The sequence below is a fragment of the Kogia breviceps genome, chromosome 12, assembly GCF_026419965.1.
Source record: "Kogia breviceps isolate mKogBre1 chromosome 12, mKogBre1 haplotype 1, whole genome shotgun sequence".
Lineage (NCBI taxonomy): Eukaryota > Metazoa > Chordata > Mammalia > Artiodactyla > Physeteridae > Kogia > Kogia breviceps.
Genome location: NC_081321.1, coordinates 61,755,621 through 61,777,335, shown reverse-complemented (window position 1 = coordinate 61,777,335; position 21,715 = coordinate 61,755,621). Strand labels below are relative to the sequence as shown.

General features: G+C 35.8%; 2 protein-coding genes across 2 annotated transcripts in view; one reads left to right on the top strand and one right to left on the bottom strand.

Annotated features, from left to right (window-relative positions):
• Positions 1 to 463: 463 nt before the first annotated feature.
• KRR1 (KRR1 small subunit processome component homolog) lies at positions 464 to 21,012 on the top strand. The gene is made up of 10 exons (XM_059081724.2): positions 464 to 560; positions 10,499 to 10,671; positions 12,079 to 12,213; positions 12,407 to 12,532; positions 12,620 to 12,703; positions 13,797 to 13,853; positions 15,512 to 15,682; positions 17,653 to 17,730; positions 17,839 to 17,932; positions 19,437 to 21,012. The coding sequence occupies exons 1-10, from the start codon at positions 476 to 478 to the stop codon at positions 19,577 to 19,579; spliced, it is 1,146 nt and encodes a 381-aa protein (XP_058937707.1). The 5' UTR covers positions 464 to 475; the 3' UTR covers positions 19,580 to 21,012.
• Positions 20,427 to 21,715, bottom strand: part of GLIPR1 (GLI pathogenesis related 1) — a 17,912-nt gene continuing 16,623 nt past the window's right edge. Inside the window, exons 5-6 of the mRNA XM_059081726.2 lie at positions 20,754 to 20,780; positions 20,427 to 20,654 (exon numbers count right to left, since the gene is read on the bottom strand). Coding sequence (XP_058937709.1) covers positions 20,500 to 20,654; positions 20,754 to 20,780 — 182 coding nt within the window. The 3' untranslated portion in view covers positions 20,427 to 20,499. The remainder of the gene's footprint in view (positions 20,655 to 20,753; positions 20,781 to 21,715) is intronic.

The following is a 21,715-nucleotide window of genomic DNA, read 5'->3' as shown; positions in this document are numbered from 1 at the left end:
GTAGCTATTACTGTCTCTTCTTGCCCTATGGACCGTGTATTCTCATATCTGTACCACCTCCCAACGCCTAGCACATACTGGTCGATCATATAAATATTTATAGATGAGTGAACGAGTGATATCAGGAAGATTCAGGTTGCACTCTGGCTAAATGCGTTCCGCGTTAGATCGTGAGGCCACGAGAAAACGATAGATAAAACCATCTCCGACTCACCCCCAGTGCTAAACTACAATTCCCAGCATGCTGTGAAACTCCGTAGTTGCAGTGCGTCCGGGAAGAGAAGTCTCCGGCTCGCCATTGGCTCCGCGGGAGAAGCGTAGTAGTTTATGCAAATACGAGGGCTGTAGTTTACGCACGCACGGAGACTGAGGAGATCTCGTCTGAGTTCTGCGGAACTCATTTTGAGCACGGGGGTTTTAGCCGGTAGGATTTAAGAAAGGGTTCACTTCCGGTAGCACCGGAAGCAGTTTGAAGATGGCGTCCTCCAAGCAGGACGGGCAAGCTGCAGCGTCTAGGAAAAGTGAATTTCGTAGCCAGAAGCCGAAGCCGGAGAGCCGAGGTGAGGTTGTTTGAAAACCAAAGACTGGGGTTTGGGGGGTTTTCCTTTCGCTGGCTGGGAACGTGTAACGCCGTCTTGAAGTTAAGTACCTGTAATTGCTGAAGGTTGGGGTTGTTGGCCTGACTCGCAGGAACGACTGGCCTGTATGGTGCCGGCCGCGTGTTCCTAACTAATCGATTTTGCTGGAAGCCCCCAAAGTAGGGGTCTTGCTGGATTCGTCTTCTGTAAAAGGATGAGGAGGGCGCTTCGGGACCTTAACTCGCGGCGGTGTCTGGAAATCGTTGGCAGAATGAAGGATGGGATGGGGTGGGAGTAGGAGGTCGTTATGCATATGAGTGAATGAGTGACAGAATGATAATGAAGGACTGAGGTAGACATAGTGATAGAAGGAGATACCAGGCGTGTCTTTAGCGCTAGTTTGTCAGACAGTGAAGAAATTTTGGAACGTTTATTATTGTTCCTGTTTATCAGGTTGCTGAAGTATTAGCCAACACAATTCCTGTTCTTTCAGCTGCGTTAATTGCTCTCTTGCTTTGCAATCTTGTTTTATCCGTTAACTTCTGTATGATTGATAGAAAGGCCAGAGAAATAGCCCGGGGCCTACTCAACCAGACTTATTGGAAGTGTTAAAAACCTTGAACTCTCATTCTGTAGGCATAAGGGAGATATGAAACGTGATTCGTCGTTTTAATTAAGTGTATGGCAGAGAGGACAGTATATATGCAGCTTAAAGAATAAAACCAACAGGTGAAAAGCAGCACTCAGACCATTAAATAGAATAGAGCATTACCATACCCCCAAAGCCCTCTACGTGCCCTAAAATAACTATTCTGAATCGTGTTGATTATTCTGTTTCCTTTCTTCATAATCTTTACCACCTATGCACAAAATGTGTTAATTTCGTCAGGTTTTGAATTTTATATGAATGAGAAAGGATTGTAGATATTATTCTTTTGTGTCTTGCTTCTTAGGCTAAACTTTGTTGTTATTATTCAACCAGGGCAATGCTTGTAGCTGTAGTTTATTCTTTTCCCTACTGTATTATGTTCCCTTGTATGAATACGGGCTAATTTATATTTTCAATTTTTTTCCTATCACCTCCCCACCCCGCCGCCACTTTCCCCTGTTGGTGTCCATACGTTTGTTCTCTCCATCTGTGTCTCAGTTTCTGCCCTGCAAAGCAATTAATCTGTACCATTTTTCTAGATTCCACATATATGTGTTAATATAAGATATTTGTTTTTCTCTTTCTGACTGACTTCACTCTGTATGACAGTCTCTAGCTCTATCCACATCTCAACAAATGACCCAGTTTCGTTCCTTTTTATGGCTGAGTAATATTCCATTGTATATATGTACCACATCTTTATCCATTCGTCTGTCGATGGGCATTTTGGTTGCTTCCATGACCTGGCTATTGTAAATAGTGCTGCAATGAACATTGGGGTGCATGTGTCTTTTTTTTTTTTTTTTTACATTCTATTTTTATACTAAATATAATATACAATTATAAACCCACTTTAAATCCACAAAAGCAATACAATTTAAACAACAATGTTTTACAGTCTCCTTTTTTTCTTCCTCAAACAGAAAGTCACAAAAGTTATAATCATCCTCATCAGTTCACTCAGTCCAATGGAATTAATTTTTTTTCATCTTGATCTTTTGTTAGCACTTTTATGAATTTGTCAGTTTTCCATTAGAGTTCTGAAAATGCTTATTCCTTCAGGTCAGCAGTATAGTCAGCTAACAGAAACCTGTACTGGTCAGAGTCTTTTCCATGAATTCCTTGAAGATGAAACCCTTTTATAGGAACATTTTTGCAAAAGCATCAGGGTACACCCAAAACTGTCTGTAAATGACAAAAGACTTAAAAATGACCACGGTTAAAGATTTGATTAAAGTTCATAATAATGCAATTGACAGGGAAATTTAGTTATTTCTGAGATATACATTTTAAAATAATAACTAGAATTATGACCTATAACATTATACCAGAACATATAAGATATTTAGGAATTTCATGTAATGTCTGAAACATTTATATTAACACATTTCCATACAAATAACCCAAAGTAAGTTTAGTATTTGTTATTTTTTCAATTTTTCAATTTTATTTTTTTTTATACAGCAGGTTCTTATTTGTAATCAGTTTTATACACATCAGTGTATACATGTCACTCCCAATCGCCCAATTCATCACACCACCATCCCCACCCCCTCGCAGCTTTACCCCCTTGGTGTCCATACGTTTGTTCTCTACATCTGCAAACCAGTTTGCCATCTGTACCATTTTTGTATGTTCCACATACATGTGTTAATATACGATATTTGTTTATCTTTTTCTGACTTACTCTGTATGATAGTCTCTAGATCCATCTACATCTCAACAAATGACCCAATTTCGTTCCTTTTTATGGCTGAGTAATATTGCATTGTATATATGTACCACATCTTCTTAATCCATTCATCTATCGATGGGCATTTCGGTTGCTTCCATGACCTGGCTATTGTAAATAGTGCTGCAATGAACATTGGGGTGCATGCATCTTTTTGAATTATGGTTTTCTCTGGGTATATGTCCAGTAGTGGGATTGCTGGATCATATGGTAATTCTATTTTTAGTTTTTTAAGGAGCCTCCATACTGTTCTCCATAGTGACTGTATCAATTTACATTCCCACCAACAGTGCAAGAGGGTTCCCTTTTCTCCACACCCTCTCCAGCATTTGTTGTTTGTAGACTTTCTGATGATGCCCATTCTAACTGGTGTGAGGTGATACTTCATTGTAGTTTTGACTTGCATTTCTCTAATAATTAGTGATGTTGAGCAGCTTTTCATGTGCTTCTATGTCTTCTTTGGAGAAAGGTCTATTTAGGTCTAATGCCCATTTTTGGATTGGGTTGTTTGTTTCTTTAATATTGAGCTGCATGAGCTCTTTATATATTTTGGAGATTAATCCTTTGTCCGTTGATTCGTTTGTAAATATTTTCTCCCATTCGGAGAGTTGTCTTTTCATCTTGTTTATGGTTTCCTTTGCTGTGCAAAAGCTTTTAAGTTTCATTAGGTCCCATTTATTTTTGTTTTTATTTCCATTACTCTAGGAGGTGGATCAAAAAAGATGTTGCTGTGATTTATGTCAGAGTGTTCTTTCTGTGTTTTCCTCTAAGAGTTTTATAGTGTCCCGTCTTACATTTAGGTCTCTAATCCATTTTGAGTTTATTTTTGTGTATGGTGTTAGGGAGTGTTCTAATTTCATTCTTTTACATGTAGCTGTCCAGTTTTCCCAGCACCACTTTTTGAAGAGGCTGTCTTTTCTCCACTGTATATTCTTGCCTCCTTTGTCATAGATTAGTTGACCATAGGTGCATGGGTTTAACTCTGAGCTTTCTATCTTGTTCCATTGATCTATGTTTCTGTGTTTGTGCCAATACCATATTGTCTTAATTACTGTAGCTTTGTAGTATAGTCTGACATCAGGGAGTCTGATTCCTCCAGCTCCATTTTTTCCCTCAAGACTGCTTTTGCTATTTAGGGTCTTTTGTGTCTCCATACAAATTTTAAGATTTTTTGTTCTAGTTCTATAAAAAATGCCATTGGTAATTTGACAGGGATTGCATTGAATCTGTAGATTGCTTTGGGTAGTATAGTTATTTTCACAGTATTCTTCCAATCCAAGAACATGGTATATCTCTTCATCTGTTGGTATCATCTTTAATTTCTTTCATCAGTGTCTTATAGTTTTCTGCATAGCGGTCTTTTGTCTCCCTAGGTAGGTTTATTCCTAGGTATTTTATTTTTTTTGTTGCAGTGGTAAGTGGGAGGGTTTCCTTAATTTCTCTTTCAGATTTTCCATCATTAGTGTATAGGAATGCAAGAGATTTCTGTGCATTAATTTTCTGTTTGAATAAAAAAAATCCCACAAGGATTCAGAGGCAAAAAATTTAGAAATCAATTTTCACTGCAAAGTAAAGGACCTGTTACAGTGGAGGATTACTGGACTGAATGTCAATATTATGACATAGTATGAGTGTGTTTCGTGTTTGGTAATTGCAGTCATTGTTGCTTTTGTTGTGTTCATCCATTTACAATGCTTGGTGTCAGTTTATTTTTCTCTTGTAAAAATAAAATACAGGATGTGTTTGTGAAAAAAAAGAATATGTACAGGTGGCAGATAAGCACATGAATAGATGTTTGACATCATTAGCTATTAGGGAAATGCAAATGTAAGCTTCAAAGAGATATCACTGCATACCTACTGAAATGACTAAAATTTTTTAAAAATGATAACAGCAAATGCTGGAGAATATGTGAAGAAACTGGATCATTCATACATTGCTAATAGGACCTTAAAAATGATACAACCACTCTGGGAAAGCGTTTGGCAAATTCTTTTAAAACTAAATGTGCAATTACCATATGACCCAGCAATTGCATTCTTGGACATTTATCCCAGACAGATGAAACTTATATTCACACAGCAACCTGTATGTGAATGTTCACAGAAGCTTTACTTGTAATAGCCTAGAACTAGAAGCAACCCAAATGTCCTGCAATGGGTAAATTGTTAAACAAACTGGTTCATCCATACCATGGAATATTACTGAGCAATAAAAAGGAACAAGCCATTGGTACTTGCAACAACTTGGATGTATCTTCAGAAAATTATGCAGACTGAGAAAAGCCAATCCCCAAAGACTATATATTATATGATCCCATTTATATAACATTTCTGAAGTGCCAAAATTATACAGATGAAGAACAGATGAGTGGTTGCCAGGGGTTAGGAACAAGGGTATTTGAAGGAGATAGATGTAGTTATAAAGAGGCAGCACAAGAGATGCTTGCGACAATGAAACTGCTTTTTATCATGACTGTGGTGGTGATTACATGCATGAAACTAGTGATATCGGAATAATATCAAAGGATTGTGTCAATGTCAATATCCTGTACTATAGTTATGTGAGATTTTACCATTGGGGAGAACAGGGTGAACAATACAGGATTCCTCTGTATTTCTTAACTTCATGTGAATCTACAATGATCTTATATGAAAATTTAATTTAAAAAGTTAACGGGGTCAAAATAAAAAATAAAACAAAAAATTTGTATCTTGCAACTTTACCAAATTCATTGATTAGCTCTAGTAGTTTTCTGGTGGCATTTTTAGGATTTTCTATGTATAGTATCATGTCATCTGCAAACAGTGACAGTTTTACTTTTTCTTTTCCAATTTGTATTCCTTTTATTTCTTTTTCTTCTTTGATTGCTGTGTCTAGGACTTCCAAAACTATGTTGAATAATAGTGGTGAGAGTGGACATCCTTGTCTTGTTCCTGATCTTAGAGGAAATGCTTTCAGTTTTTCACCATTGAGAATTATTGCTGTGGGTTTGTCGTATATGGCCTTTATTATGTTGAGGTAGGTTCCCTCTATGCCCACTTTCTGGAGAGTTTTTATCATAAATGGGTGTTGAATTTTGTCAAAAGCTTTTTCTGCATCTATTGAGATGATCACAATTTGTTAATATGGTGTATCACATTGATTGAGTTGCATATATTGAAGAATCCTTGCATCCCTGGGATAAATCCCACTTGATCATGGTGTTTGATCCTTTTAATGTGTTGTTGGATTCTGTTTGCTAGTATTTTGTTGAGGATTTTTGCATCTATATTCATGACTGATATTGGTCTGTAATTTTCTTTTTTTGTAGTATCTTTGTCTGGTTTTGGTATCAGGGTGATGGTGGCCTCATAGAATGAGTTTGGGAGTGTTCCTTCCTCTGCAACTTTTTGGAAGAGTTTGGGAAGGATGGGGGTTAGCTGTTCACTAAATGTGTGATAGAATTCACCTGTGAAGCCATTTGGTCCTGGACTTTTGTTTGTTGGAAGATTTTTAATCACAGTTTCAATTTCATTACTTGTGATTGGTCTGTTTATATTTTCTATTTCTTCCTGGTTCAGTCTTGGAAGGTTATACCTTTCTAAGAATTTGTCCGTTTCTTCCAGGTTGTCCATTTTATTGGCATAGAGTTGCTTGTAGTAGTCTCTTAGGATGCTTTGTATTTCTGCTGTGTCTGTTGTAACTTCTACTTTTTCCTTTCTAATTTTATTGATTTGAGTCCTCTCCATCTTTTTCTTAATGAGTCTGGCTGATGGTTTATCAATTTTCTTTATTTTCTCAAAGAACCAGTTTTTAGTTTTATTGGTCTTTGTTATTTTCTTTGTTTCTATTTCATTTATTTCTGCTCTGATCTTTATGATTTCTTTCCTTCTGCTAACTTTGGGTTTTGTTTGTTCTTCTTTCTCTAGTTCCTTTAGGTGTAAGGTTAGATTGTTTATTTGAGATTTTTCTTGTTTCTTGAGGTAGGCTTGTATAGCTATAAACTTCCCCCTTAGAACTGCTTTTGCTGCATCCCGTAGGTTTTGGATCATCGTGTTTTCATTGTCATTTGTCTCTAGGTATTTTTTGATTTCCTCTTTAATTTCTTCAGTGATCTCTTGGTTATTTAGTAGCGCATTGTTTAGCCTCCACGTGTTTGTGTATTTTACGTTTTTTTCCCTGTAACTCATTTCTAATCTCATAGCATTGTGGTCAGAAAAGATGCTTGATATGATTTCAATTTTCTTAAATTTATTGAGGCTTGATTTGTGACCCAAGATGTGATGTATCCTGGAGAATGTTCCGTGCGCACTTGAGAAGAAAGTGTAATATGCTGTTTTTGGATTGTATGTCCTATAAATATCAATTAAATCTATCTGGTCTATTGTGTCATTTAAAGCTTCTCTTTCCTTATTTGTTTTCATTTTGGATGATCTGTCTATTGGTGTAAGTGAGGTGTTAAAGTCCCCCACTATTGTGTTACTGTCTATTTCCTTTTTTAGCGCTGTTAGCAGTTGCCTTATGTATTGAGGTGCTTCTGTGCTGGGTGCATATATAATTGTTATATCTTCTTCTTGGATTGATCCCGTGATCGTTATGTAGTATCCTTCCTTGTCTCTTGTAACATTCTTTATTTTAAAGTCTATTTTATCTGATATGAGTATTGCTACTCCAGCTTTGTATTGATTTCCATTTGCATGGAATATCTTTTTCCATCCCCTCACTTTCAGTCTGTATGTGTCCCTAGTTGTGAAGTGGGTGTCTCGTAGACAGCATATATATGGGTCTTGTTTTTGTATCCATTTAGCGAGCCTTTGTCTTTTGGTTGGAGCATTTAATCCATTTACGTTTAAGGTAATTATTGATATGTATGTTTCTATGACCATTTTTTAAATTGTTTTGGGTTCATTTTTGTAGGTCCTTTTCTTCTATTGTGTTTCCCACTTGGAGAAGTCCCTTTAGCATTTGTTGTAGAGCTGGTTTGGTGGTGCTGAATTCTCTTAGCTTTTCCTTGTCTGTAAAGCTTTTGATTTCTCTGTCAAATCTGAATGAGATCCTTGCCGGGCAGAGTAATGTTGGTTGTACATTCTTCCCTTTCATCACTTTAAATATATCATGCCACTCCCTTCTGGCTTGTAGAGTTTCTGCTGAGAAATTAGCTGTTAACCTTATCGGAGTTCCCTTGTATGTTGTTTGTCGTTTTTCCCTTTCTGCTTTCAGTTGTTTGTCTTTAATTTTTGCCAGTTTGATTACTATGTGTCTTGCTGTGTTTCTCCTTGGGTTTATCCTGTATGGGACTTGCTGCACTTCCTGGACTTGGGTGGCTGTTTCCTTTCCCATGTTAGGGAAGTTTTCAACTGTAATCTCTTCAAATATTTTCTCAGGTCCTTTCTCTCTCTCTTCTCCTTCTGGGACCCCTATAATGCGAATGTTGTTGCATTTAATGCTGTCCCAGAGGTCTTTTAGGCTGTCTTCATTTCTTTTCTTTCTCTTTTCTTTATTCTGTTCCACTGCAGTGAATTCCACCATTCTGTCTTCCAGGTCACTTATCTGTTCTTCTGCCTCAGTTATTCTGCTATTGATTCCTTCTAGTGTAGTTTTCATTTCAGTTATTGTTTTGTTTATCTCTGTTTGTTTGTTCTTTAATTCTTCTAGGTCTTTGTTAAACATTTCTTGCATCTTCTCTATCTTTGCCTCCATTCTTTTTCCGATGTCCTGGATCATCTTCAGTATCATTATTCTGAATTCTTTTCTGGAATGTTGCCCATCTCCACTTCATTTAGTTGTTTTTCTGGGGTTTTATCTTGTTCCTTCATCTGGTACATAGCCCTCTGCCTTTTCATCTTGTCTATCTTTCTGTGAATGTGTTTTTTGTTCCACAGGCTGCAGGATTGTAGTTCTCCTTGATTCTGCTGTCTGCCCTCTGGTGGATGAGGCTATCTCTATATTTTCATTTTAATGTTGCTGGACATTTGGATTGTTCCCATTGTTTGTTATTATAAACAATGTGGTATAAACATCTGTGTACATACCTCCTGGTTGACATGTTAGAGAGTTTTTCTGGTTGTGTACCTTACATGGGATTGGAATCCTTGAATTGTAGGGTAGGCGATGTGCAAATAATGCTAAATCTTCCCAAAGGAGTTGTGCTGCTTTACACTCCCGCTGTCAGTAGATGAGCACTAACACTTGCTGTTATCTGAATTTCTGTCATTTTGTTAAGTGTGAAATCATATCTGGTTGTGGTTTTAATTCAGACTTCTCTGATTACTAATGAGGTTACACATCTTTACTTGTTTGGGTGCTATTTGTACTTCCTATATTGTGAAACTCCTGTTGATTTCCTTAGCCAGTGGGGTTTTTTTTTCTTTGTTTTTTAAATTCATAAGCATTGAAGTGTTTAAATTGGGTAGGATCTTGGTCAGATATGCATTTTGAGTAAACACTATTGTAGAATTTGAGGGTTTTGGGCAGGGGATATTGAGAAGTGAATGATAAATAAAGACTAGCTAATTCTCTGTGATTTGAACCAGAAGTAAACAAAGTGGATGTGAGTATAAGAAACAGAAAGCAAGTTTACCTGACTGGAGTGGATAACATGAAGTATAAGACCTGCTTCTTAAACCTTAGTATGCATAGGAATCTCCTCGTGAGACTGTTAAGATTGATTCCTGGGCTTCATCCCAGAGATTCACATTTAGTAGGTCTGGATGGAGCCCAAGAACTGCATTTCTAACAAACTCTCAGTTTATGCTGGTGCTTCAGGCCTATGGATCATATCTTTGAGTAGTACTGATTTAAAGTACAGCTGTTGGATTTAAGAGGTTCTTAAAATCCAGGACCAGGAGTTTTGATAAATGATATGGGAAATAATTTATAGCCCTTAGGAGGCATTTTGTTCTAGTGAGAGGAGACCTAGACTGAGCTTCATATTCCCTTACACAAGTCACTTAAACTTTTTGAACTGAATATCTTTTATAAAATGGGAATAATAATACCAGTTCTTCCTACCTTTCATAGTTGTGAGAGTATACAGAAATAAGGCACATGAAAGCTCTTTGGAAAACCTAAAAAAACTAGTGAATATTAACTGAAAGGGTACACTGGGGTCAAGCTTTTGAAAGTTTTATGTACACACACATGCACATATATATATACACATAGCCTGCACATCATTGAATCTGAAAGGTTACTTATATTTAAAATAGTAATGTAAACAAAATGGTGTTTGGATCTTCAATTCTAAGATAGTGTGGAGCAGTAGAAGTTTGTAAGTATTGACTGTACCAGGTGTATGCCAGTTAAGTGGCTCGAAGGAGAAGAGTCCCTGCCCTTAAGGAACTTTGTCTTATGAGGCGACTGAAATACATACAATTTTAATACAGTATTTTGGTGATAGTGACAGAGGCATGTTCTTGGATTGTTGAATAATATAAAAAGCAGGGGAAAAGGAAATGCAAGGAGAGTACTGGGAAGCTTGTGAATGTATGCATACAAGTGTTCAAAAAGTGTTCAAAAGAAGTTAAATCTGATGTATAGATTTTTCCCCCTTTGTAGATGAATCAGAACTCCTCACTGTTCCTGATGGTTGGAAGGAGCCAGCTTTTTCCAAAGAGGACAATCCCAGAGGACTCTTGGAGGAGAGCAGTTTTGCAACTTTGTTTCCAAAATATAGAGAGGCTTACTTGAAAGAGTGCTGGCCATTGGTACAGAAAGCCTTGAGTGAACATGTATGCATATCTTATGTATTTCGTTGAGATTTTGTTTTTGCTTATATCTTTTAAGTAACTGAATGTGTGCTGATGGATTTTTTTTAAAGGTGCTACTATAGCTGGTTAATTTGATTCCTTTGATATTTTAAACAGCTTACCTATAAGCTTTATCCTTACAGTTCATTTGTTTTTAGTTTTGTAAATAATAGATTACTTGGAAAACTTCACATGCCTTTAAATATTTAGGGGATTCACAGATGGTCTGAAACTCACTTGTGAACTCCAGATTTCACAATGTCTACTCTCTGCTACAATGGTTGCCATGAACCTGTACAGTTTGAGCTGAGGCATACTCCTGGTATTGTTTAATTTTTCATTGTAAATGAAAGATGTGGATGTGACCAACTTTCCTCTGCCATGCCCCTAGAGCAGTGTATTTGATGTTTTTTCTCAAACTGGATTGAGACCCCTTAGTGAATCAAGAAGTCAATTTAGTGGATATAATGAGCCTTCAGAAAAAAATACATCAATGTATCACATGTGGTAAGGATAAGTATCATTTTATGAAGCTTTTGGTTCACCTGTGTGTGTGTGTGTGTGTGTGTGTGTACACTAGTTTGATAGAAAATGTATTTCTCAGCTGTGGCACTGCTCTGGAGTCATTTGTGCCCATTAGGTATGAGGGTGGTTTAGCAAACTGCAGGTGTGTTTTACAGCTGTCTACGTCGGAGATTAGACTCAATTTGGGGTTTTTTTCTGTAAACTCATAGACACCTAACCTTAGGTTTAATTGTTCGTCATTCACCATATTGAAATATTCTTCAGATTATGCTCACAAGTTAGAAAACAGCATTTTTATTTGCTTTGTTGAAATCTGATTCTTCCATTTGAAAGTTAATGCATAGTTGTAATCACTGTAGTAATCATAATCACTGCTTTTATTTTTAAACCTATGATAATTTGTTTTTATTTTGTATTTAGCTAATACAAACCAGCTAGAAAAAAGTTTGAAAGGGAAAGTCCATTCTCACTCTAGGGAGCAGATTAGAGATTAGAGCTGGATCCAGCCAAGGTAGGGAAATTATATAGCTTTACATTTTTACCTTAATTTTTAAACATAACCTCATTTTGATTGATATATATTTTTTAAACTAGAGATAATCTTTATTCCAATAAGTATAAGTTATTCTAAAGCCAATTATAAATGTTTTCAATTGCCTGAGTTTTTTATATTCTTTGAAGTCTAAAAGTAATCAAGTATTCATTATTTACATTAACTTTCTAGCTTCTCCAAGGAGAGAGTTAATGAATTTTGAGATAGCTTAATGGCACAGAAATTATTAATTTGGTTAGGATCAGCTCTGTAATTATCTAAAATTGAATTCATTTTCAGACAACTGCTTGTTTGCTCTTTTTGTATTGTAGCATGTTAATGCAACCCTGGACCTGATCGAGGGCAGCATGACTGTCTGTACAACAAAGAAGACATTTGATCCATATATCATCATTAGGGCCAGAGACCTAATAAAACTGTTAGCAAGGAGTGTTTCATTTGAACAGGTAAATTTAGAATTACAGAGACTTTGCTTTATTTGCATCAACATTAGAGACAACATATAACACTGTGTCCCCTCCTGCACCGTAAAGTTTTCATTTTTGTGCTTAAATATCATTTTGTGCTTAAATTTCTTGGCTTGGAGAAGATATGTACTTGTCAAGAATATTGATGGAGTATTCTTTATTTTCTCAAAAGGCAGTACGAATTCTTCAGGATGATGTTGCATGTGACATCATTAAAATAGGTTCTTTAGTAAGAAATAAAGAAAGATTTGTAAAAAGAAGACAACGGCTTATTGGTCCCAAAGGATCTACGTTGAAGGTACTTTCTGTTAGTGAAAAAGTATGTCTTCCTCTTTTGTTAGTTTTTAAGTGTACTGTACTTCAACTTATTGCTCTTTTGATATAGGCATTGGAACTCTTAACAAACTGTTACATTATGGTACAGGGAAACACAGTTTCAGCCATTGGACCTTTTAGTGGCTTAAAAGAGGTGAGAACTATTTATTTTCTTCAGTTAATTTTCCACAGAGAATAAATGAAATAATATAATAGTTAATTGGATAATATATTGTTTTATATATATATTTTTAGAATATGCTTTGTTTGATTTTCCATTAGTAAGTTCTTCATGTAATTTGAGGGAATTCATGTAATTTCCTGGACCCTAACATATTATGGCCAACCTTTGGTAACTGATGAGAGATCCACTTCTGAATTAGGAGGTCTGCACATCATTACTCCCTCCACTCGAATTTTAAGTAGGCATTTAAGGTCTCAGTCTGTAGCAAACATAAGAAACACGAAGTAATTATATGCATTTAAATGACTAGAGAATTGAACAGATCTTGTTCTTTGCAGTAATGTATTCAGCCAGCAGAGGTCAGGCTCAGAAAACTTCCTTTAAGATGTATTTTCTTCGAATGTTACTGTTTTTATGAACACCTTTAGCTTGTTAGATGTTATGAGAAAATCTGTGGAGCAGATACTGTTTCTATTAACTCCTTTTGAGGCTTTTGTTGTCTGTATCTGGCAGTGAGGTCTTACTTGCTTTCCAGGGCCTTTAACCTTAATTCTGTTGGATCTCTTTCTCATAAGTTATCTGCTTTTTTCTCATGTGGCAATAATAAATATTTTGAATATTTCACAGTTTTGTAGAGTATAAATATATTATTTAATTCTTATGACAGATCCTTAAGGTAGTTTTATTTCCATATTACAAATGAAAAGGCTGGAATAGGAAAATTAAGTGCCTTTGCTGTATGAAGTGGCAGTCCCACTATTTGAGTACATATTTTCTAACTCTAAATCCAGCCCTCTTCCCCCTAAATCTTACAGCTCTAGAGTGTTGTGTTAATTCTGTGTATAGTTTTTTATCAGTAAAGTTGAGAGACTTCATTGTATCCAAGGGAGGTTGACTATTATGAAAGATCTAGAAGCCACTCAGAACAGTTGAAGGGACTACAGTATCCAATTTGGTAGCCATTGCCTGGTTCATAGGCTATTTTGTGATATATTAATCCTCGTCTACCTAGTTCACTAAAATCTTTATACGTGACTGATTCATTTTTCTTTGCAAATTTCAGGTTCGAAAAGTAGTCCTAGACACTATGAAGAATATTCATCCAATTTATAACATTAAAGTGAGTGTTCACTATATACTACTACAAAGTGGTTATCAAATTGTTTTTAGCTACAGAAACCTTTCTTGGAAGTAAATCTTTTATGAAAGCCTAATATACAAAACAGATAAAGCAGAGCTATTTTGGGTATATTGGGATAGAGTTCAGCCCACTCAACTCTATCCCAGTCCTATAGTTACTTCTTTGGAAGTTTAGGTCTCTTGGAGTACAGTTTGAAAGCTTTTGAAGGGGACAGTGGAATGTAGTGATTCACTTCCAATACAAATAAAATAAGCTTCATAGGATTTGTAGTAGTTGGTACCAATTCAGTTTTCTTAGGTTATGAGCCCACATATTATATTTAAAGATGTGATCTTTTACAATTCTGCCTTTTTCTTAATTTATTTATTTATTTAAAAAGATTTTGGGGGGGCTGTGTTGGGTCTTCGTTGCGGCACACAGGATCCTTTGTTGCAGCGCACGGGCTTCTCTATAGTTGTGGCATGTGGGTTTTCTGTCTAGTGGCATGCCAGCTCCAGGGTGCATGGGCTCTCTAGTTGAGGCACCTGGGCTTAGTTGCCCAGTGGCATATGGGATCTTCCCTGACAGATATGGGATATGGGATCAAACCCATGTCCCCTGCATTGAAAGGTGGATTCTTTACCACTGGAACACCCGGAAGTCCTGAATTCTGCCTTTTTCTATAAGTAAAGTCTGGAATATTTCAGATTGCATTAAAACCTATTTTGGAATTTAACACTCAAATTATAGGCTCTTTGAGAGAGATCTGTTATATCCCTGTATGCATAAAGTTCATGATTATTCTTGGAAATGTAACCATGGTATAATGAGTTGTTTTATGATGGATATTTGTTAAACAATCCTTGAATTTAATGAAGTTAAGTTGAAAAGTCACTCTTAGATTGGGGTGAAAAAACGATTTTGAGTTACATTGGGACATTAAAGATGAAGAGAGCTTGTCTTGCATCTGATGCCTAGTTTGCATCCTCTGATGTTTCAGTGTCTATAAAATTCAGATGGAGTAGGGGAAGTGTGAAAACATTCGTTTTGTTGATCATGAGAAACTTTATTTTATTCTTTCCCTGTGATATTTCAGGTGCTACTGAAAGCTTCCTGCTTGTAGGAAACATCACTAATTAAGAACTCTCCCTGCTATTGTTAGGTTGAATTTTAAAGGTTTTAATGAAATAATGGTTGAAAAACTGAGTTAGTCTTATTTTCATCTCAGTTTAACAATTCTGTCTAAATTTCTAATGGTTTTCTGATGCTTGGTTAATTATGCATGTTTGAGATTATATATTTTTTCTTTCGGGAATTGGTTTAATCCTACTGAAGTGACTAAGAATTGTTCCTTTTAATTTTATTATTTATAGGAACAATGTTGATAATGTCTTAGGTTGAGAAACATATGACTTCTAAAATTAAAAATGTTTGGCACTTCCCTGGCAGTCCAGTGGTTAAGACTTTGCCTTCCAATGCAGGGGGTGCGGGTTCAATCCCTGGTCGGGGAGCTAAGATCTCACATGCCTCAAGGCCAAAAAACCAAAAAGCATAAAACAGAAGCAATAGTCAATAAAGACTTTAAAAATGGTCCATATAAAAAAAAATCTTTAAAAAAATTAAAAGTTTACTTTGTTCATATATTGCCATGGTTGAAGACCTTAATGATTAAACGAGAGTTGGCGAAAGATTCTGAGTTAAGATCACAGAGTTGGGAAAGATTTTTGCCACAGTTCAAGCACAAAAATGTGAATAAACGCAAGGAACCAAAGAAGAAAACTGTTAAGAAGGAGTATACACCATTCCCACCACCACAGCCAGAAAGTCAGGTCAGTATTAAATGTTGAATTTCTTTACATGAGGAGGAAACCATTTTAATCTATTTTTCTCAGAAACTTTGAGGGTATTTTGGGTGGAATTTCTGTGTAGGTACGTTTGGGTGTGTAGAGATATAAGAAACTAAAGGTAAGTGTGAATAGGCTTATTCTGAACTAATTGTATGGGGGTGGGGAGTGGAGGCTTCATACTGTGAGTGTAAACTCCGTCAAGGTGGGTGGTGTCAGTTGTGTATCTGTAGCCACTATAAATGTTCCATGGTTAAAAAAAAATTCAACGATTTAGTCCACAATGCTTTCTACTCTGCTTTAGCATCATTCATGTGACCATGTACTATATGATTGCTCTGGATTTAAAATCTTTAGTCTAATATCCTTTTTTTAAGACATGAATGCCTCTAATTTTGTCAACTGTCTTCTGGCATCATTCTCTTACTAAAATTTCCTTTTCTCTCTTGCCCATCACTGTTCTCTTTCATACTCCCTTTTCTTCTATCACACCTGCCCAACAAAACTAAAACTTGGATCAGTCCTAAAACTTGACTTCTTTCTCATAATGTGGCTACTGAACATAGCTGAAGAAAGTCATATCTTTGGATTATATCCCGTAAAATTCACGTTTCCAACCTCAGATAGGTCTTAAGTATTCTCAGGCAGCTCTGTGTCCTCTTTAATTCTTTAGCCACCCTCCCACTCCAGTAAAATAAAATGCATTGTCATCTACTAGAAGTATTTGAGATTACGAGGCAAGAACTCTTTCAACTTCCTCTTATCACAATTTTTTTTTTTCCCATCTGCATCAATCTTTTCTTTGCCTGTTTTGAATTCTGTCTTCACTTGTCCTCTGACTCATTATTCCCTTCCTTGGCTGTATGTTAAAGTCTTCCCTTTTTATGAGTTCTTTGTGCTCAGCATGTAAACCCATCTCTCTCTGTGTACTATGTCTTGGTTTTCCCCACAGCCCTTTGTTTGTAGTTTTTTTCCAGGAAGGTTTGATGAAAGGTCAAAGGTAAAAAAGGAATGATGATCATCATAGTTAAAAAAGAGTGGAAGAGTTGGACCTTGACGTCTACTTTGGAAAACAAAGAAAGTGAAGCCAGGAAGAAAGTGTTAGTTGGGGGGAAAGTGGAGTGATCCAGTTACTAAACCGTGCTTTTGTAACACCTGATATATTTTGTATAGTCCTGTACTGTAGTTAGTAGGTTTTTTTTTCTATGACTGTAAGCTTCTTGAATCAGCGATGTCTCATTTGACTTATTCTGCCATTTACTTGCTAGGTAATTATGAGCATAATTTATTTAACCCATCCATGCCTCAGTTTCTTTGTACAAAAAATGGGGATAATGATCATACCTGTCTCAAAGAATTGTTAATGAGGATTAAGTGAGTGAGTAATTGTAGAGAGCTTAGTATTAGAGTTTAGTAGAACATGGCCTTAGGTAGACCAATTAATTATATGTTGATTACTTAATGAATTTTCTATTGCTTGCTCTAATTAGTACTTAATTAGTCTCCACATCCTGACAGTTCTTCCTTTTCATTTTGTATGCTGCAACCTCTTTTTTTAAACAGGCTTTTCTCTTCTTCTGTACCTTTTATAAAGTGCTACTTTGCTCTCTTCACTCTTCTCAGGAACCTTCAGTCATTTCTAAATCATATCCCACCTCCCTTACCTGTCATTCATGTTTCTTCATGCTTCCCCAAAACTGTCTTTCCAGTTTCTGAATCATTGACCTTCCACCCCACCTCAAGCAGTCTGTTGTGTATACCATGAACCCATCACCTGCTTTCCTACCTACATGCTTTTGTGCATATATATTCTCCTCAGCTTAGAGGACATTTCCTTCTTTTTATGTTGCTACCTTTATAGAGTAATCAGTTTTGACCCCACTGTCTTTACCTCAAGGTCATTGTGAATTTCTTAGGAATTGACTTCTCATCTACATTAATACTGATTTCAACAGATTGATAAAGAATTGGCTACTGGTGAATACTTTCTGAAGGCAAGTCAAAAGAAGAGACAGAAGATGGAAGCAATAAAGGTGAGACTATGTCTAGCTTACAACACTAATTGCAAAGTTTATAGATACTTGAATTCTTATTTAACTATAAAAGTGTTTTTTAATGTAGTTTTTTAATTAATGATGTAGGCTAAACAAGCAGAAGCTCTTAGTAGGAGACAAGAGGAAAGAAACAAAGCATTTATTCCACCTAAAGAAAAACCAGTTGTGAAACCTAAGAAAGGTAATGCTCGTTTTCCAACTCTTGGTATGCTATAAAAGTCTGTTAGAGGAAAAGTAAACCCATAGTGGATTTGTCTGAAGCTCTCTGAGTGTTAAGAAATAACCATGTGTTTCATCAATTCTCTTAGCATTTCATTAATCACAAATCCTAGGGAAAAGCAGTGACTGAGATAATTTATAATTTAGTGGCAGCTAATGCCTATTTAAGAGTATCCCAGATTGACAGTCCCTTCCTGACCTCTGTGCTAAGGAAGGACTCTGTTGTGAAAGATATAAACCAGAGCAGTGAATCTTCTGTAAAAATAAAACAGTAAGATCCCTGAGCTCTGCTATCATGCCCTTTAAAAAGAGCTTATCAAAAGTTGTACTTTCTTTACTTGTGTGATCTGTGGCTTAAAATTTGATTCCTGTACAGTTAATGTGGATTTCTCATCACTTGGGCTAAAAGACACCAACAAAATAGCAGGATGATCTTTCTTACTCAGGGGCTTTTAAAAAGACACTCAGAGAAAACACGCTGATGCCTTTTCTTCTCATTCCTAGCCTCATTTTGATCTGTCTTCTCCTCTTTTGCATTTTCTTTTCCACTAGTAACGTGTAGTCTTTTGTAAGGTAACTCCAAAGTGGTCAGTGGCACAGTGAGGGGAGGGAGGTCACCAAGCAGCACTGCACATGACCTGTTGGTCAAAGCCAGATGTAACGTTACTATTTTGTTAATTTATATCAGTGTTAACAGCTTTAAAAGTATTGTATTTTACTATTTAGATCCTTGGTTATATAAAAATTAAAAATATCATAAGCATAATTTCTAGTTTGTACAATCTGTCAGTTATGTACTCTGAAGGTATTCAATAGCTAGTTAAATCTCAGCTTATTACTGATTAAAGTGTAGCTATTCCACTCTAGTGGAGGCTTTAAGTCTGCTCTCAAGTTGCTGGGTTGTTTGATGATGTTTCAGCTTGTGGTTCTTTTATGTCCTGAGTGCTGTTCTTTAAATAATAAGAAAAAGTTGCATTTTTTTCACTGCTTTTCTGTTTTGTTCACACTTTTTGTGCTAAACACATGGGGTTGGCTTCTGTTAGGAGGACCTCCAGATACTCTCAGATTATTGTCTTTATTACCAAAATCTTGTTAAATGAAATACTACTTGTCATTAATTGAATATTCAGAAAACTAAGTTTTTTAAGGAATACTCTAAAGTTCCAAAATATGGAAAAGAATATAAATTATCTCATCTCAAACAATTTAAGGGAAAACATGTAATTTTAACATAGTTGAATCCAGTAATTGGTTCAAATAGTTAAAGTGTAATGCCATTTTCGTGTATATTTTCACTAATGTATTTTTAAAGTACTTTGTTTTCTCCTAGTTAGAAGAAATTTCTAACTTTGTGTTTTATATTTTATAACATCTTTCAATTGTAACAGTACTTTGATATTATTGTCTTACAGATGTATTCTTTATTTGTTATAATCTAAAGAATTACATGTATTGTTTTTATTTAGCTTCTACTGAAACTAAAATTGATGTGGCTGCCATCAAGGAAAAGGTTAAGAAAGCAAAGAGTAAGAAACTGGGAGCTCTTACAGCTGAAGAAGTTAAGCTTAAAATGGAAGCAGATGAAAAGAAAAAGAAGAAAAAAAAGTAACATACAAAAAACGAAAACAAAAAACCCTGAGCTAGAATTTATTAAGCTATCTCCTTTTGTAAAGGATTTTGAGATACTAGGGCATTAGTTGCCTTATCCGTGAGAAGTAATACCCTGATCACTTTATATAAACAGCAATTCTTTATAAATTGTATTCTCCATGTTTTTTGAAAAATTTTATACTACAAGGTGGTATATATGTGTTTTTGTGCATTGCACCTAATCTATTCCAGGCAGGTCTTGTCTAGGCATGGTTTTAGGGGTAATTCTTAAGGTTGTTTATATAAAGATTTTTGCATCGTGGCTACTGTAATTATCCATCAAATCCAATGTCTGAGGCCACTGGTTAGTCTTTAAATATAATCTTGCCCCAGCATTTGGTTTTGAGGAAAATAGATTTTTCAGTGCTCTAATGGCAACAGGTAAACATTTAGGTTTATCCCTTTTTGTAATCTCATTTTACATTTTGTTCCAAGACTAATCCATAATCCCAAAGTGCAAGGCCTCTTAAATTAATTCCCTATTCCAATATGAGTCTGAGGAAGTAGTAAACCAGAAAGACATCAAATTTGCAAGAGAACAGGGAAAACCAGATATTTAGAGTTGAAGCAGCATGCAACAGGTTATATATTTTTACTGACGAGGGCCAGGACTCATCTAAATCTAGCTCACTGATTTCACATATTTAGAAGCTAAGACATACAGGGGATAGGTTACTCACTGAAAGTCACAGCTGTGGCAGCTTGAAAACAATGCTTCTTCATAAAAAGTGGAAAGTAAAGATGAGTTTATCTTACAATGTTAGGAAATTGAACCATTTCTTCTTTGAGTAAGGGTTTGCTGCAAATTAGAAATACACCCAATTTTTATTTATTTTTTAAAGCCATGTATGAATGAGGTTTTTTTCCCCCTGGATTGTATTAGTTCAGAAGAACTAAATGAGGGTATTTGTGCTTGACCAAACTGATAATTATAACACTCAGTATTAGGATTGGTGGAGTAACAATGAGGAAAAGAGATATGTATCTGTTACGTGGAAATATTGGCCAGTCTGGAAACACAACAGAGTAGTAACCTGTGAAACAAACATAAAATATCCTCTTAAATGTTATTCCTCATAATGCAGTAACATAGCTCAGATAGATCTTATACAATTTAAGGTTTATATACATACGTGTCACTTTGTCTCGTTGCGGGTTAGCTATAAAAATCAGAAGAAAAAAATTAATAGATACTGGTGAGGCTTTTGCTTTGTTTTCTTTTTAAAAGCCAAGTCTCTTAATTATAACCATTGACTGTTGCAATCAACTTGTGTATATAACCTTTATATATAAACTTTTTATATACCACTACTATAAATGGAAAATCATTTTATATAATGTAACTGGCAGATAAATGTAATTAAAATAAAACAATTAAAAATAAGTATTAGTAATAATCATTGTGAGCAGTTTATTAAAATATTTTCCTGAAAATAAGTTTCTCCTGAGAAGAATACTATCTATGATCAGTCAGTAATGAAGAGACAGTGGCGTCTCATACATTCCAGCCTGTCATTAATATATCAGTAGGGCATTTGCATATCAAAGTCATATTTACTCCTCTCCTTCCACTGAGCTTTATTAAGATTTTGACATTCAGAGCACTGGGAAGAGAATTCCACATCTGCCATAGCCTTCTTATGCGTTTTAAATGGTCAGACACCTCTTTTACACTGGTTCTATGCCAGCTGCTGTTGCATTCCTATGGTGGAATCCATCAAGGAGCTGACCCTCTGGTACTCGTGAGCATTCCTGGTCATCATACCTGTGACTGACTGGGCTTTGTCTGTGGTGAATTGCCACGAAGCTTCTGCTGCTTTAACTTTTCTTGGCAGTTATATCCATGAAATCAAGGTATGATATGCTTGCTAGTTATATTTTTTCTTACATGTATATTTTTTAAATGTTGAACATTCAACTTTTGAATCTTGAAATAAATGTCATCCATACACTAGCTGAAATTAGCTTGTGTACCATTGGTGTGCCCAGCACATTTTGCAAAACCATCCTGATTTGGCCTCCATTGGTATTTATTGAACCTACCAGTATCTAGAAGACCGAAAAGGGATTTTTTCCTCCAGTGTTTGCCATAATT